The sequence below is a fragment of the Mugil cephalus genome, chromosome 3 (assembly GCF_022458985.1).
Source record: "Mugil cephalus isolate CIBA_MC_2020 chromosome 3, CIBA_Mcephalus_1.1, whole genome shotgun sequence".
Lineage (NCBI taxonomy): Eukaryota > Metazoa > Chordata > Actinopteri > Mugiliformes > Mugilidae > Mugil > Mugil cephalus.
The window spans coordinates 5,386,680-5,402,489 of record NC_061772.1 but is presented as its reverse complement, the minus strand read 5'-3'; the positions used below and the strand labels follow the sequence as shown (position 1 = coordinate 5,402,489).

The following is a 15,810-nucleotide window of genomic DNA, read 5'->3' as shown; positions in this document are numbered from 1 at the left end:
TGTGCGTCCTTGCGCCTGTGCGTCTCCTTGCCTGTGTGGTTTTGTGATGTCTTGCTTTCTGTGTGTCCAGTGAGGGGAAGATGGTTGTTCTGTCTCTAGCAATCGGGCTGGCTGAACAGGATGACTTTGCCAACCTCCCAGATCTACAGGAAGCACCAGCCAGCAAAGAAAATGATACCACGCCAGAAAAAAGGTAATGAGAGAGAGAGGAGTGTGAGGAATGCGTAAAGATAAAATGAGTAGCCGGGGCAGCTGTTTGTCATACAGAGGAGAGGTAATGAAACTGAAAGTGTTGCAAGACGGTGTTGATGTAGTGGATTAAATAAACACTAGGGTGATGTAAAAGATCAACAGTTCATTCAAGGCAGAAAGAAGTTGATTTGACAGTTAAAATATAAAGAAATTAAAATTTTCCCAGTCAACATGGACATTACTCTTGATACGAGCACTGCAGCCAGGAGTTTACACCCACCTTTCTCACATGACACTCACCAACGCAGCCTTTGATCCTTTGACTTCACAAAATGACTAGCAATGTAATTCTCATTCAGAAATCCAATCAGTCCAATTTAAATACATCAGTGAAATAGTCAAACCCCCATGTGTGGTTCCCTAATTGATTCTGCAACAACAAAACAAAGCCAACTATGCCGTCCAAGTGTAAGTGTGATGGCCAGTGATGGAAAACTTAATACAAACAAAACACACGCTGCAAATTCACGCTATTGAATATAGAAATGCGATGCAAATACTGACACTGAGACACAATAAATAAACAGAATAACTGTAGCAAGGTCTCCAAGATGCTACAAACAGCCTACCTGCCGAATACTTCGAATACCAAAAACCACAGGAGAACAGGCTGTTTGAAAACCAAAGTAGCCACCTTACATACAAATAACGTGGCCTTGCTGTTCTCAGTGTTATACAGCCCAGTTTGTGGTTTTAGTTGTCTTCCTCTACCTCTAATTATCAGTCTGTCCAATGCCTTCCACCTCTAAACTGAAGTGCTCGTCTGTGCTCACAATCTTCAATCATTTTTACTTTGCATATTACCATTCTTTCCTGTTCTGGGTCACTTTTCTCTCGGTTTTTATGTCCTCAGTGTTCTTCCTCCAGACCTGTATGTGTCTTCAGCTCCACTCTGCTGATTTGATCTTTGAGTCGCAGGCAGGGGAGAAGGGCACCCTCATTATTTAGGAGTAAGATGCCTCACATGAAACAGTCTTCTAAAAATATGCTAACCTCTCATCTCCAAGTGATCTCACAGCAGCCGTCAGAGACTAACACAGTCTCTCAGCTGGTGAACAAAAGACTGAACAGGCTGCTCTTATCACACCGATGTTTGAGGGCTAATTTGCTTAGCCTTTCTGTTTTGCCTCCACTTGCTGCGATTCAGTGTAACCCTACATTTTTTTTTAATGAAAAATGCTCTTTTTCATCCCATTACTTTTCTTAAAAGTTTTCTCAAAACATTCCTGCAGAGCATCCAAGTGTGCTGTTCTAACTAGGTCATCTGTGAATTTGTGACTTATGAAAAATAGAAATCCAACATGGAGGAAAAGAATATGATTTTTCTGTCGCTGCTGCAACAGTTATGGCCTTTTTACGCCTTTTAGATTTAATTTACAGTATCAAAGGGTCAGTCAGGGGTTGAGGACAAGCTCACCTCTTGTCTCCAAATCATGCTCTCATCCTCATACTGTCTGGAGGTCTGTCAAGTACCTAACTCTAATCACAGCCAGCCAGCTAGCCTCTTGCCAGAGGGCTCGCGTGGGCCAAGTTGTCTAGTGTCCTTCCACAACTAATAACAGCTCTCCATCATCATCTCTGTCTGTCTTCCTCGTCTCTCTGTCTCTGTAGTTACCTCGTAAGCTCCCTGCACCAGTCTGCTGGCTTGCTCCCGGCCCTTTTTCATGGAGCCCAGCCGACTGAGAAGGAAGGAGCAGAATGAGCCCGCCAAGATTATATGTGACAAGACAAGACGCTGTCAGAAAGTGAAAGAGAGACAGAAATAGTGGAAAACCTTTGCTCCTAGCTTTCTAGACAAAATGTGCTGGGAGACAAAAATACACACATCCATTGAGGTTTGGGGTTCTCTTGGTTTATTAATGAAAATCAAATACAGCTCGGAGCACAAATATCTACAAACATATCAGACAGTAGAGAACAGAAGCAAAGCTGTGCCGTCTGTGTATTGGGTCAAGTGTATATTTGTTCAGACAGTGCTTCTACACGTGGACAGTAAATGTGGCTGGGGTTTTTTTACACAGCCACACAATCACCACTGGACTCATGGTTTGGTCCAGTGGACAGGTGTAAAATCTCCTTTTAGCTCTGTTTGTGTCTCCACCATCCAAAACAGAATTAAAAGAGGTAAAAAAGAAACAAGAAACAAGAGCTCAGAGGAATTGCAGAGATTGAGGGATCATTTTTTCCCAGTTCATTAAGATGGATCGTTCACGGCACACAGTCACTTGATCCATATTAACATATTTGTGCAGCATTAATGTGTGTTTTGGATTCAGTCAGTAGTCATTAGTCTGCAACGCGGCTGCAAAGTAACTCATTGGCATGAATCATCTCTCATAAAACAGACTTTTTCTCCCTCATTCAATATGCTTACATTAATCACAAGATTTGCGTCTATTCTATGGGAGCATATTACTGTGAAGAAAAAAACTGTTGTTACAAATCACATCACTTTATCTCACTATAAATTCTCATTTAACATTTGTAAACATTTGTTATCACAGGATAAGCTGATATTATGACAAGAAACCTCCCTATGGTGTTAAAATAATAAATACAGATTGGTTCGTCGTGGTTTGAAGAGTAGCGCTGTGAATGAATGATGATCTCAGCATCTGGTTTGAAAATACTGAATTGACCCTGACATTGATATAAAATAATAATAATACTAGAGTATGATAGCTACAGTTGAGACCCTTTTCTCTTTTGGATCACTATTTACAATGTGAAACATATCAAACATATCAACTTACTGCTATTATGGGAAAACTATTGTCCTTGGGACAAAGTGATATGTTTTATGATCCATGCAGAAATGGGATCAGGAGATTTTGATTTCATAATGGAAAAAAAAATGTCTTAGTAATGTAATATTTGAAAAGGATATTGTAGTAATGAGAAACATTTTCATTATCACTGAGTAAACACACCACACAGACTGAGTGACAAGGGATATACAGGTACTTTAATGATGTGTGCTGAGAGCTGTGAACAGACTGTGACTCAATTAAAATATTTTAGTGTTAAAAAAAATGTTTAACATATATAAACATTTGCAGACTGGTCTGTATTGTTGATTACATCCCTAGAAAGAAAAGTATCCTGTAGCAGTGTATCTTGTCTTTTATTATGTTTTCGAGATCATGGGTTGAACTCAAGCAACGTCCTCCACGGCCAGAGAAATGGTGCTAATGTGAATGTTGGAAGTCATGTTGGTGATAGTGCAGTGTCTCGATTGGTCACTTTAAACTGGCTCCAAAAGCGAGTCAGTCCACACTGACCTCCATGCTCAATGCCCAACAGAAACAAACATGTTTACATCCCAGCACATGAATCTTACTATAAAATTTTGACTATAAATGTAACATATTCTTTAAATTGTATTAAAGTTGTGCATAGATAATGGTGTGGCTACTTCCATCGCCCATCTCTTTACCCATTTTTGAATTTGCCGACCGGAGCAACCACACTGAATATAACACTCTTCAGGAACCTCTCAGTCTGGGTAACAGTCTTGCAGCCAAAGATATTCTGGGGGACAAGATGACAGTATGAGTTTATGCTTATAGTGTTTGTCAGTGGAAAACATATGCTGCCAGTAGATTACAACCATGATTGCTAAAAAAAAAAAAAAAAGTTGGCCTATTTTCCTTAGCAATGAGCAGATACACATTCTTACCCTCCTCTTATTGTATTTTCACACATAAAAACATTTGGCTTATATTTCTTCTGACATATTGTACAGTCTTCAAACATGATGTTGTGCTAAAGTTTATGAAGACCAAGTTGCTCTGTGTGGCTTTGAATAACCTTTCCAGATATCTGAAATCTCGCACTTGGAAGCCGCCTGAAGACAACCAAGCTGGGTTTACAATTAATCACATTAATGTCAAAAGGCACCTTCTTGCTGATCTTTTGTCTGCAGGAAAAGGCTGGTGTTCTTCCCTCTTTTGGTTAAGTGAAAGGTCCTCTAATCTCTGCGCAAGTCAGTTTCGGTCACTGTAGTCGAGCAGCCAAAGCCCTGCAGCGGGCTGGACATAATCACCCACCTGCAGATAACTATGATGGAAGCTCTGAAGCTGTTTGTATTATTATCATCTCAGAAAGCCGTTGTTGCGTGGCAGAGCTGCATCATAATGAGCTCAGAGATTCACCACACACAGCGATGCAACAGGGAAATAAAAATGAAAAGGCCCAAAAGAGCTAGACAAGCTCCCTTCTGAACGTTGAGTTTGTAAAAGCTGTAAAACGTGAAACGCTTTCTGAAAGGTAGCATATCAAAGTGTGCTTTCATTCAATGCAAGCCAAGAATTTGTTCTACCCACACTGGCTTCCAGTGATGGGGCATTCAAATCAAACGTGGGTCATTTTGCAGAATTTGCAACATAATGGTGCACGGTTGATTGTGGCTATTCCTGTTTGGCATTCACAAGAAAGACTTGCTTCACCGAGAGCGAATAATTTCAGCTTTTGCTGCAAGTCATGATGTGGTTTATTAAGAGCCTTTCTAGTGTGGCTTTCCATTTTCAGCCTGCTTGTGTTTCTGCTTATCTTCTCATTAATAATTTACCATGTGTTCAATGTGTTAGTTCAATGTGTTAAGTGATCTTTGACTTGATCCTTAACATTTAGCACCAAAAGAAGAAGTTAGGAACTAAGGAACCTGACTGAGCACTTGAAGAGGCAGTGGGAGGAGACTAAAGCAGAGCAAACAGGAGAGTGAAAAATGCTATGTACTGGATCTCTGATGGATCTTTAAATAGACTGTAGTGTGTATTGATGTATTTGCAGCAATTTTATTTGATCATCAATTTTTTATTTGATGATAAACATACCCCGACCAGGCTGCCCAACACTACATGACATGATGGGTGTTTGCATGTTTGTACAGGCCTCAACGGGAATCAAAGTTCTGATCTGACTAATGTTGTCCTGAGTTGCACAGTGCCAGACTGTACAATATTAATCAAGCAGGAAGTTGTTGTCATCCTTTATCAGCTGGTATATCCGACTCTTTCAATCATGTGTCTGAGCCAGCGATCACAGTGAGTCAAGGCTCCTAATGACTCTCCAGGCTGGCCACTGGTCCCTGTGGCAGCCCCTGGAGCCTGCAGTGGCCCAGGAGGAAAGATGATTGGAAAGAAAAAGCGATGTAGGTCAGCACAAACGGGGCGTCGTTTTACAAAAGCTGTCAGAACTACGTCTGGAGCTCATTCACCATTTCCCCGGGTTGCCGTGTGGTGCTTTGATCAGGGAGCTGATTTAAGAGAGCCCATGAAAGGGAAGCGAAGGGGGAATCACAGAGAAGGTGACAGTGATCAGCAAAAGGCAAAAAAAAAAAAAAAAAAACACATTCAATAATGATTTTATCCCTAGTTTGGGAATGGATAATACATCAGCAATGGGATTTTCCACTTTTCTTTTAAAAATAGCTTCACCCACTGGAATCATCTGAAGAACAAGGCATCAGAAGAATTCAAAAAGCATCATGCTAATCCAACACTGTAGACGGCTCCATTAGTTGCATTAGCCTGTGTTCTGAGGGGGGCGGTGGCCGAGTGATTTGTCCCTGTTGGTGGGGAGCGCTGAGTGGGCTGACATCGGAGCCTGGGCCTCATCCATCATGGGACATGAGACCTATATTGTATTTTATGGTCTCCTAGGGCTAGTGTATGATCAGCAAGACCCAGATGCAGCATGTTTATGGAGACACACTTTGTATCCAGGCCCTGCTGGTAACGCTCATTCCTTATGTTCTGACCCTTCCTTCCACATTCCCTTTTCTTGTCCTCTGTGTCCCAATTCTTTCCCATCCCCTCAATTCCCACTTTACCGAAAGCAGCCTTTATTTCTCCTCATCATCTGCATCTCTCTCTATTTGTCTTCCATGATTTGGTTAATTGCACCAGTTGCGACTTTGGCATGCCGGTTTGCTATATGTTCTTTTTCCTGTCCCGTTCCACTATTTGTTTTTCACCTAATCCCCCTTTTCCTGCGGGCGTTGACTGGTGTTGCAATGGGTTGATGTCGCATCACTGCTTCTCTGTCAGTTTAGATGACTGTCAGCTTGGGTAGACTGATAAATCTGCTTCATTGCTTAAGGTCAGAAAAAAGGACTGAGATTCTTCTGAGGACGGTTTTCCTGTGTTAACGTACAAGTCAGTGTGTTACCATTACAATTTGAGTCCAAATGTCAGGTTGTAAATACAGTTTCATACTCACTCAGTCCCACCTCCATGTCTTTAACTTCATACCGTTTTCTCCACATGAAACTGCGTATAAAAGGAAATGCAATAAATCTTGGTCATTTTATAACTCATTTTTATCTCATATCCCAAAGCAGGTAATTATTTTTGACATGACTTCTGGAGATTGATAATGAAAACTGTAAAAGGTAAAATACCAACATTGTTCAAGTCCCCTCTTCGATCCATTTTCTCTTAGAAGCTGAGCACTTCTTTGAGTGATCAGTATTTAGCTCAGACACAGTGGACAGGAAGATTGCAAGATTTTCTTTTTAATATCACGATGAATCTTTTGATTCTGCTCTGTATTAGATACTGTACTGCTAATTTGTTTCACCAGTTAGACTATTCACCAAAACCTTTTTCTTGACGATCTTATGTCAGACAAATATCTATAAAAGTGGGGTATTTTTCAATTTTAAAAGCATGGCTGGCTGAACAGTTACATAAAACCTCAAGGATGTGTCCACTGCAGCTACCCTTGAAAAAAAAAAAATGAAAGAAAATGATTAGTTACAAGGACAATATGTAAAAAGGATGTAAAAGAAATATGGTGAAAGGAAGAGAACGAAGCAGCAAAGCAATTATTTGCTCTGTGTTTGAAAATATGTACAATCAAACATGTGGGTTGTTCTTGGTCGTCTTTTCCTGTTGAATGAATTCGGTGATGTCAATGAAGTTCGTCAGTGTTTACACCCATCAGCCACAGTATTATGACAATACAATGTTCTGCTGGGAAACCTTTGGACCTGTCATTCATGTGGACGTTACTTAGACATGTAGCACCCACCTAGATCAGACCAGACACCTTCACCTAATAGTGATGCCACTCCATGGTGGCAGCAGTCATCCCCAAAAGGATGCACACAGGAACCCCTCAGAAGGCTCATGTCGATTCTCTTAAGTTAATCTTATTGGCTGTAAAAGGAGATCAGATAAAATCAAAATATTGAGACTGATGCTGTCATTAACAAATGAAATGCAGTGCATCATTTCTAAGAAACTGGGTTGTTTCAAAGGTCAAGAGGTTAAATGTCAGGGTACTAATAAAAGCTGATTTATTCCGTTAACATGTAACTGGGGCACAACCTAAATACAATAATCAATTTGAAGTGGCACATATTTCTGTAGTGAAGTCTTTAAATGGACACGTTGAGGACATAAATAATTTCATAGCTTGGCTGAATGTTCTATTGCTTAACATTTGATATAGTTTTTTCTTCCAATAAGTCCTCAACGCTGACTTTTCACTGTGTTTTTCACTCTTTCAAAAACAGAAGCTTGTGTGCGTACAGATGTGCAGCCTCTAATCACATGTGCAGCACCGTTTTTCAGCTGTGAGTAGCTATGGTGCAGGAGGTGATACGATTACGGAGTACAGATTTGACACATGTGGAAAATAAAGCGCCAATGTTGCCGAGTCTCTCCTCCAACAATTACTTCCATGATACACCTTTATCAAGCCTGAATGAATGAAGCATGTTCCTTTCATCTATTCAGACCTTCTTAATCAACGCTAGGCACGCTCACCCACAGCCATGTGACACAGGAGGAGATAAGATGTGGCTGCATTGTCCCCTGGGATGTAATGACCTGCTTTGTCCAATTACAAAGAAGATGGCTTTCGACTCAGATGAGGCCACGAGGTCAAAAGTCGGGTTTTGACTTTCACTGCGTCAGATCGAAGTGGTCATTCTCCAGGGACATCGCTCTCGACCTCTGAGAGAGTTGCATGCGTGTGCGCTCATTTGCTCTGTTTCGCGGACTTGCCGTTACTTAATTTGCATTTCTCTACTGGAGAAAAAACTGAAGAGTGGCACTAGAGAAGCGCTTGTTTCAGTCTTGCGATCTCGATAAGGGGGCCAAGGTAACTCCACTGTTGAACATTCCCGTCTTTGCCTCTTGTTTTGCGTGTCTTGGCCGGAGGTTATTCTGCACTTCTTTTTGGCATTTATAAATCAGCCGTTTTCAGCATGAGCTCACACGTACACAGGGGTATGCGCTGAGGTGTTTTTCACAGGGTCATGGCAGTTGAATAAGTGTGGGTTTAAGGAAGTCAAAGAGTGTGTTTCAAAGGCTTACTAAATGTGTTTCCCCTTCGCCCTGGGGCTTTTTTGCTATTTTTAATATATGCCCCTCTCTGTTGAACTTACTTGTATTTTACTGCCCACTTTTGAATGCTCCTGTTACCATGGTTACTGTAACCCTGTTTAAAATACATGGTGGTAGTGAGTACAACCTTAAGTGGGTGCACACGTTTCAGTAGCCATGGTTACAACAACCTCTGAAGGATGAATTATGTAACTGGTGTTGTGTTTGAGACGAGGTAGTCAGTAGCAGGCAGAAAGTGCCAACCTACAGCTGAAAATAATTGTCTGTCTGTCTTTCTGTTAAGGCAAATTCCAAAGTTGATCACCATGACAAGATGCATTGTCGCTCTCTAATAACTACAAAAAAAAAAAAAAAAAATTGTCATATCATTGAATCAAGATGAAATTCAGTGGGAGCAATTGTGGCGAATTAACTGACTTGAAAGATTATTCTTTCTCTTCTTTCCTCAGTGTTATCATTTTCTTTAGATCTAACTAATTTGAGGATGTTATCGTGTCTGTTTGAAATATTATGCAGCACCAGTAGTACCCTGGTGCAGGCTGTGTGTGTCTGCCTAAGCAGCTGTGCGTGCCTTTGACGATGGGTAAATATGTATATTTACACACATGGATGAACTCACCTCACCACCACACCCAAACGCTTCACGTCCCTCAGGCCGTTACCGTGTCAACACTCGAGATTCGAGGACACTCCGTGCAGGCAGCAGGTCTTCATTTGCCTTTCATGTCACAATATGTTAATCTGTGTGTGGTGACTACACCAAGCAGGCACCACAACTGCACTCCTATGGCCTTTATAGAATATTATCACGCTGACTTGACTCTGTTGAATGTCCAACGTCAGCGTCAATACTGAAGTAAGAAGAAAAGAAAAAGAAAGAAAGAATCTGCTAATGATTTGATCGTTTGGGGAACTTTTATTGGATGTCAAATGATGACACATGATGACACATGACCTTCATCAGAGTGAGCTCCATTTAAATGACACATCATGGACATGAAGTAACATTTAAAATTATTGCACAACTACACCTGCAAGAAAATAAGAAAAATGCATTGAATTAGAAAGAAAGAAAGAAAGAAAGAAAGAAAGAAAGAAAGAAAGAAAGAAAGAAAGAAAGAAAGAAAGAAAGAAAGAAAGAGAACTTCATGAAATGATTGCCATCACAAATGTAGAGCACATTAGCTCAAACTTCAAATATGATGTTGTAATTTGTCATTTTCATATTTGCAGTCTAATATTTCATCATTTTAATCTACTTGCCTAATTTCACTGCCTAGTCAGTCAAAGTACCACATGTTCAAAAGAGACATGGCAGCTGTGTAATTAACAATGATACACTCTTCGTTTGATAAATTAGTCAGTCAACCTGACTTTTGTTTCATCTCCTTCCTATTACTCTGATAAAACCTTCTGTTTAGCTTTCGTGTCTTGCTTTTGACAGATGTCGTCTTTATCTTTTCCACCCGGTTAACTACTGTTTCGAACGCGCACAGTCTCCAAATACAGATTCTCGTTCATTTATCTGTCCACCTCCTCAATCAGCACCCCACTGTGTGTCCCAAGTTCGACGGGAAACCCCTCAGTCTCTGCTCTGTTCATTTTTTTGTCCAACCCCTTGCTTACTTATAGGAACGTGTTGAACTTATCAGATTTATGCAAATCCGCAAAAGGGCTCGCCGCTCCATTAGGCTGGAGCAGATAGGACACTGAATATATTGGCCATTGGGAAAGAAAAACAAAACAGCGTAATATATTATATGCAGGCATGCCTTTACTATAGCCATTTTATATGTTGCATGTTAAGGTATTGCATGTGCACTGCATGGCTTACATAATTTATTACCAAGCAATCACAGTAGCGCAGGAGAACTTCCAGACTGTTCCATGTGGTCACTGGCTTGTGTGTAGGGTGTTGATTTAGTAGAGCTCAATGTGCTGTCACTGAGCCTCCTACAAGTAGCTTTTATAGACTCTTTGGTTAAAGACCCACTGACAAGTATATATTATGTGCTCTGTAGTCAAAGGGAGGAATACGTGTAAACAGTCCTCTGGGTAGATGAGCTACAACTGAGCTGTTGAAGGAAGTAGGTGATAACTATCCTCCTTTTCAGGGCCTCTGAACTTATGTCTCTGTCTGAGCTGAAAAAAAATTGTCCTGGAGTATAAACAACTGTGCTGCTAAGATATTAGCATCAGCAAATTACACTCACACAAGTGCTCTCACACACTGAAGACATATGCTTGAAAGCAACAAAATAGTGATGGATCACAAAATGTATTTTAAGGATCCGTTCTTTGTGGAGATTGTCAGTCATCCAAAAAAAAAGCAAAGCTAAGACAAAAGCAGCTGGACTAAGATGAAGAACTCAACTAATGTCGAGGGCGTTACATCCGAGAAACTTCTTCATCTCTAAATGGCTGGTTAGGGAGTTTAGGTTTTTATTCTGAACATCTGTGGGTGGTGCGCTCTTGATTCTCTAATGTTAATGACCCAACACTCACATTCAATTAGAGGAATTTGTTCAGATTAACCTGGTTGGTGTCCTGTTTTTTTTGACAGTGGGTGGTTCTCTAATGACCAAACCTCATCATGAGATCTGCAAATGATTTGATCTTGATTTAGTCATTTTCTCATTTTAGTTTAGTTCAGAGGAAATGTTGTGATTATATGACAGTTCTTTGTAGATATTATCCGTATCCTCCAGTCCCTACAAAGTAAAATGAATCCCTCAGAGATCCTGTCAGAAAAGAGAAAAAGAGAAGAGAAACCTGTTTGTTCCTCTGTTGCTATGGTCAAGTCAAAACGTTTCTGTTGTTCCACACCGCTGTGCCCCATTTCCCAAAAGCATCATGCGACTAAAGCTCCATACATATAAGGTTATTCATTTGTCGCTAACTGCACAGGAGCTGGTTGACATTCAAGGCTCTGGTTGCCAAAGAAAACCTCCTGCGTATTTTCCACCCCAAGTGTGAAAAAACATGTGCGACTGCATCATAAATAAATGGGTACACTCGAAGGAGATCCAGAAATGCCCACCAAGTCATCAGTTATACATTAGATATACAGTTTGGCCTTGGTTGAGGCTGCAGTGATGAGCTGCACAACTTGGTATACGTTGCAGCACCCAGTACTGTGATGTTTCCTTGTGGTAAATGTGTACATACTCAGCCTAGTGCTTATAAATATACAATACCATTTTACATTAAATATGAAGCTTTTTAAATAATGGTTTAAATATAATTTTTTAAGGTGGCTGTGCAACTGCCATAAAAATAAACATCCCTAAGTGGTAACAAACATAGCTAAATGTAGTAGGGACAGTGGATCACCAAGCCATTTTGTCCTCAGTAGTTGACTGATGGGAGCGAGCTGCACTGTTAGCGTCTCTTCTGCTAATACTGCAGCGTGCTTCTGGGATTTCACCTGGGGACTGAATAAGCTCTCGGCCAATTGCGGCGAACCTGACAGAGTCAGGGTGTAATATGTAGCCTCCTGATTGGCTCAGCAGCGAGACGAGTGTGGCCTACTGTGCACAGGAGACTTTGATTGACAGGTCTGTGGCGCTCTGTGTGAAACGATTCGCTGTTGAGACAGCCCCTGTATCGCTGAATGAGTGAAGCGCTGACTGAAAGATAACATCTTCTGCCTCCATTTAACCCTTTACCAAAATATGCTGGTTTCATGTTACTGTGTATTTAAATAAATTTAAATTTGTGGTATTGTATTAAAAATATATATATAAAAATGTCTAATTAACCAGTACCTCCGCAGACCCCCTGTTCAAGAGCTATGGTTTATGGTACCAATATAAATATAAAAGGAGGTTAATATAAAACTGATGCATCCTCAAGTGTCCACTTTTCTGACATGTTTCATTTTAGTTGTTTAGTAGCTTATGTAACTGGTGGAGGTGGAGCAGAGCACAGTATTAATTAAACACAAGTGAGTCTGGCAGAGTTTAGTTAGGTAATTGGCTCTGTGTCTTACACAAGACGGCGCCGCCTATAAAGCCGGGAAAACAGCAGCTGTTTGACCAATACAAGCAGGTGGGGAGCTTCCATATTTATATACAGTCAATGGTTTACAGAGGCATATGCCACCATAGCATTTGTTCCCTGTTGTCATAATAGTGTCTCAAGTAAATGGTCACCTTACTTCCGTAAAGGAAACTTTGCCCATCATTGCTCCAATCAAATGTAATTAATATTACATGGTCTCTGATAGGCAATCTTAACTTAGAGGCAATTATATGTAGTAATTCAATGCAGGTGGCCTACTTATGTAAAAACTGAACCCTCCAAACAATTTAGGTCATAGAAGTACAAAATAAGTATCACAGAGTAACAACAAACTCTTTGCAACACAATCAATTAAAAATGCAGAGTTGACATGCTTTTAGTGAAACCGCAGAAGTGGGTGAATTGCAGAGCGCCACAGTGCCGGTGAGAGTCAAGACAGTGGCACAGCGAGACCACCAGGTGTTATATATGTGTGACTGCCACGTGTTATTTAATTATTTAAGGCAGCACATTTCTCCTTGAAGTGTGTTAGGTTTTGATATTAGAAGCTGTAACTGAGCAGCTTTAGCTTGCTGGAGAAATGTTAATGCTTCAGATGTCTTCATTTGTGGACACATTAAACTCAAAGCTAAGCTGTGCCTGGCAAGCCTGTGAAACAGGAACCATTACAGTCTGAATTGAGCTGCATTGTCGGTGTTCTGACCTGCAGATCACAGGAAATAAACGTAGAGTGACGAATCAATTCTCTTTTCTTCCGCACTGCATCCTTTTTTTTCCCCTGTTCACTGTCGCTCCACTTCTGCTTGTCTCTTTGCGGCGTAACCCCTGTCTGTCTCTCACCCTTCCTTCTGCAGCCTCCCGTGATTTTGCTTGCCAGTGTAACATGTCAGTTCCTCTCTCTGCTCTGAAGTCTTCACTTAAACCAAATCTGGTCTGTTTTCTTCCTTTTATCCCATCTCCCTTTCTTCTCTTGTCCATTTCTCCTTCGGCTGATGCCCGCGAGTCTCAGTCTCTCATTAACTTCAGTCAGTAACCTTACTTTGTTCATCCCATTAATCCTTTTGAGTTTTAACAAAAACAAATCTCTCCTTCAGTTTTTCTCAGCCTCTAGTGCAAAGGTACGTCTTCCAATTCATCTCACCTCTCGGATCATCTTTCCCACAAAACCTCCTAATCTCTTCCTGCTTTTACCTTTAAGGTTTAACTCACATTCTATCTCTCCTTGACTCTTTTTCACACTGTCTCTGTTTTTTTTGTCTGTTTTATTTTGTTTTGGGTTTTTTCCTCGTGTCTCCCTCATAAATTCTCATTAGCCTCTTTTGTCAATATGCCTAAGCTTGTATCAGATCTATGTATTTTCTCAGCCTACCAAATTGTTATATAATAGGATCCGAAAGCAATTTTAAATATTTTCTGTTTGTATCCTTTTGTGTAAAAGATTATCAGTCAGATGGTAATTGCTTACAAATGTATTATAATGTCAATTTGGTTTTGTTTAATGGCATATTTTTCTTTAAGGATATTCCTCGGTGTGTGGGATGGTGGCCTGTTTTCAACAGTTAAACTCAAATATAGCAATTAACAGATTCTAGATGACTGTTTTATGGACTATTTAATTCAGTACAATACATTTAATTAAGGGCCAGGTCAGCCTTTGTTGCTTCAGAGACTTACACTACATGGTCAAAGTTACGTGGACTAAAACTCTTTGATCTACTGTAAACTGATAGACAAAAAGGTGTGATGGCCATTTAATCTACACCAGTCATCATATGTGACAGTATGTGTGTGTCTGTGTCTACCTGAACAGAACTCCAGGAAACAAACCTGGCAGCAGCCCCAGAGGTCAGACCCCGGATGAGACCGGCCGCCGCCATGATGCCAACTCTTCTGTCTCTGACTTGGCCAACTCAGTCACCAGTGACATGCTCATGGTAACGCACGCTACCGTCACCCTGTACTGCTTCCACCGCAACATGAGACATGTTTCAGCGATACACTGCTAACTCATCTGTGGTCTGTTTTTTTCTGCTTTGTTGAACTCATTATTTAGAGCATGAGTGCTGCTGTCAGCAAAACCTTTTAAATCAAAATAAATGAGACAGAGAGACTTGGAGGCTGGTGCCTTTCCTGTCCTAAGATAAAAGTGACATGTAAGTCTTGAGACAAGGAACTAGAAGATATATGAGCTAAAGTGACACGCCCATAAAGCAGTTAGATTGTCAATGATAAAGGAAAGATACCGGCAGCTTTGAGCTTTTTTTCGTATATTTGAAAGCAATAATGATAGCACCATGCTTAACAAATAAATATGAGGTCTGAAAAAACACACAGAGTCTGACAGCCCTGTCTTTTTTTTTTTTTTTGTTTAACTCAATAAAATGGAAAATAAAAAAAGCTTCTGATTTAACTTTCGGCCATATCATAAATTTGAGTTTCCTTTGAAATTTGATAGAAATCTTGGCCAATGTTGCAATTAAAGTTATTTTCCATGAGGCTTTTACGTTTATTTTCCTTTTAGTTTTCACTTTTTAGTTCAGGAGGAGACACAAAAACAGCCTACGCACTTCACTTCAGTTGAATTGTGTGAGAGGTGTTTCGTCCTCCCAAGTCTTTTATCGCTCCGAAAGTACCGTCTCCATCCCACTCAGCTCACCCACCTGTAGAGCGTCCGTTACTTCCATACGGTACCTCAGCAAACTGAAACACGCTGTAATCATTACCATGAAAGGGGACGTGCAGAGGGGAGGGGAGCCTTACTCAGCGAGGTTCGGTAATTAGCTGTGAAAGAACATGCGGTGCTGTGGGTGCTGTGCGAATATGGCATAGATGGCTATGAGCAGCGTGTAATTATGTGGGTTCCATGGTGTGTCTGAGGAATTCACAGTGGTGGTGCTTAATGATAATACTCATTCTGGGCAGTTTTGCCAAAGGCGTCTATATATTACACAACGCTCCTTTTCATGCTGAAAATACCCATCCTGCACTTTTCAGCCACTTGCGCCGCTGTGTGAAAAGCAATGGCAGCATACAGACTTTATTCCACAGGCTGTACTGATGGGGAGAGGGTGAAATGACGCTGAACGTCAGAGTATATATACATCCGGCCCTCTCAAGCGTCTCAGGTGATAGCGGCTGGGGGAGGATGGATTGGGGTCTTGTCAGCATCAGCAAGGTT

General features: G+C 40.8%; 1 protein-coding gene across 3 annotated transcripts in view; it reads left to right on the top strand.

Annotated features, from left to right (window-relative positions):
- syt7b (synaptotagmin VIIb) overlaps nucleotides 1–15,810 on the top strand; it is a 91,691-nt gene that overhangs the window by 67,651 nt on the left and 8,230 nt on the right. For 2 of the 3 annotated variants that reach the window (XM_047581041.1, XM_047581043.1), the window contains 2 exons: nucleotides 71–193; nucleotides 14,443–14,566. In XM_047581041.1, the coding sequence (XP_047436997.1) occupies nucleotides 71–193; nucleotides 14,443–14,566 (247 nt within the window). The remainder of the gene's footprint in view (nucleotides 1–70; nucleotides 194–14,442; nucleotides 14,567–15,810) is intronic. The other variant, XM_047581042.1, reaches the window with a different exon arrangement.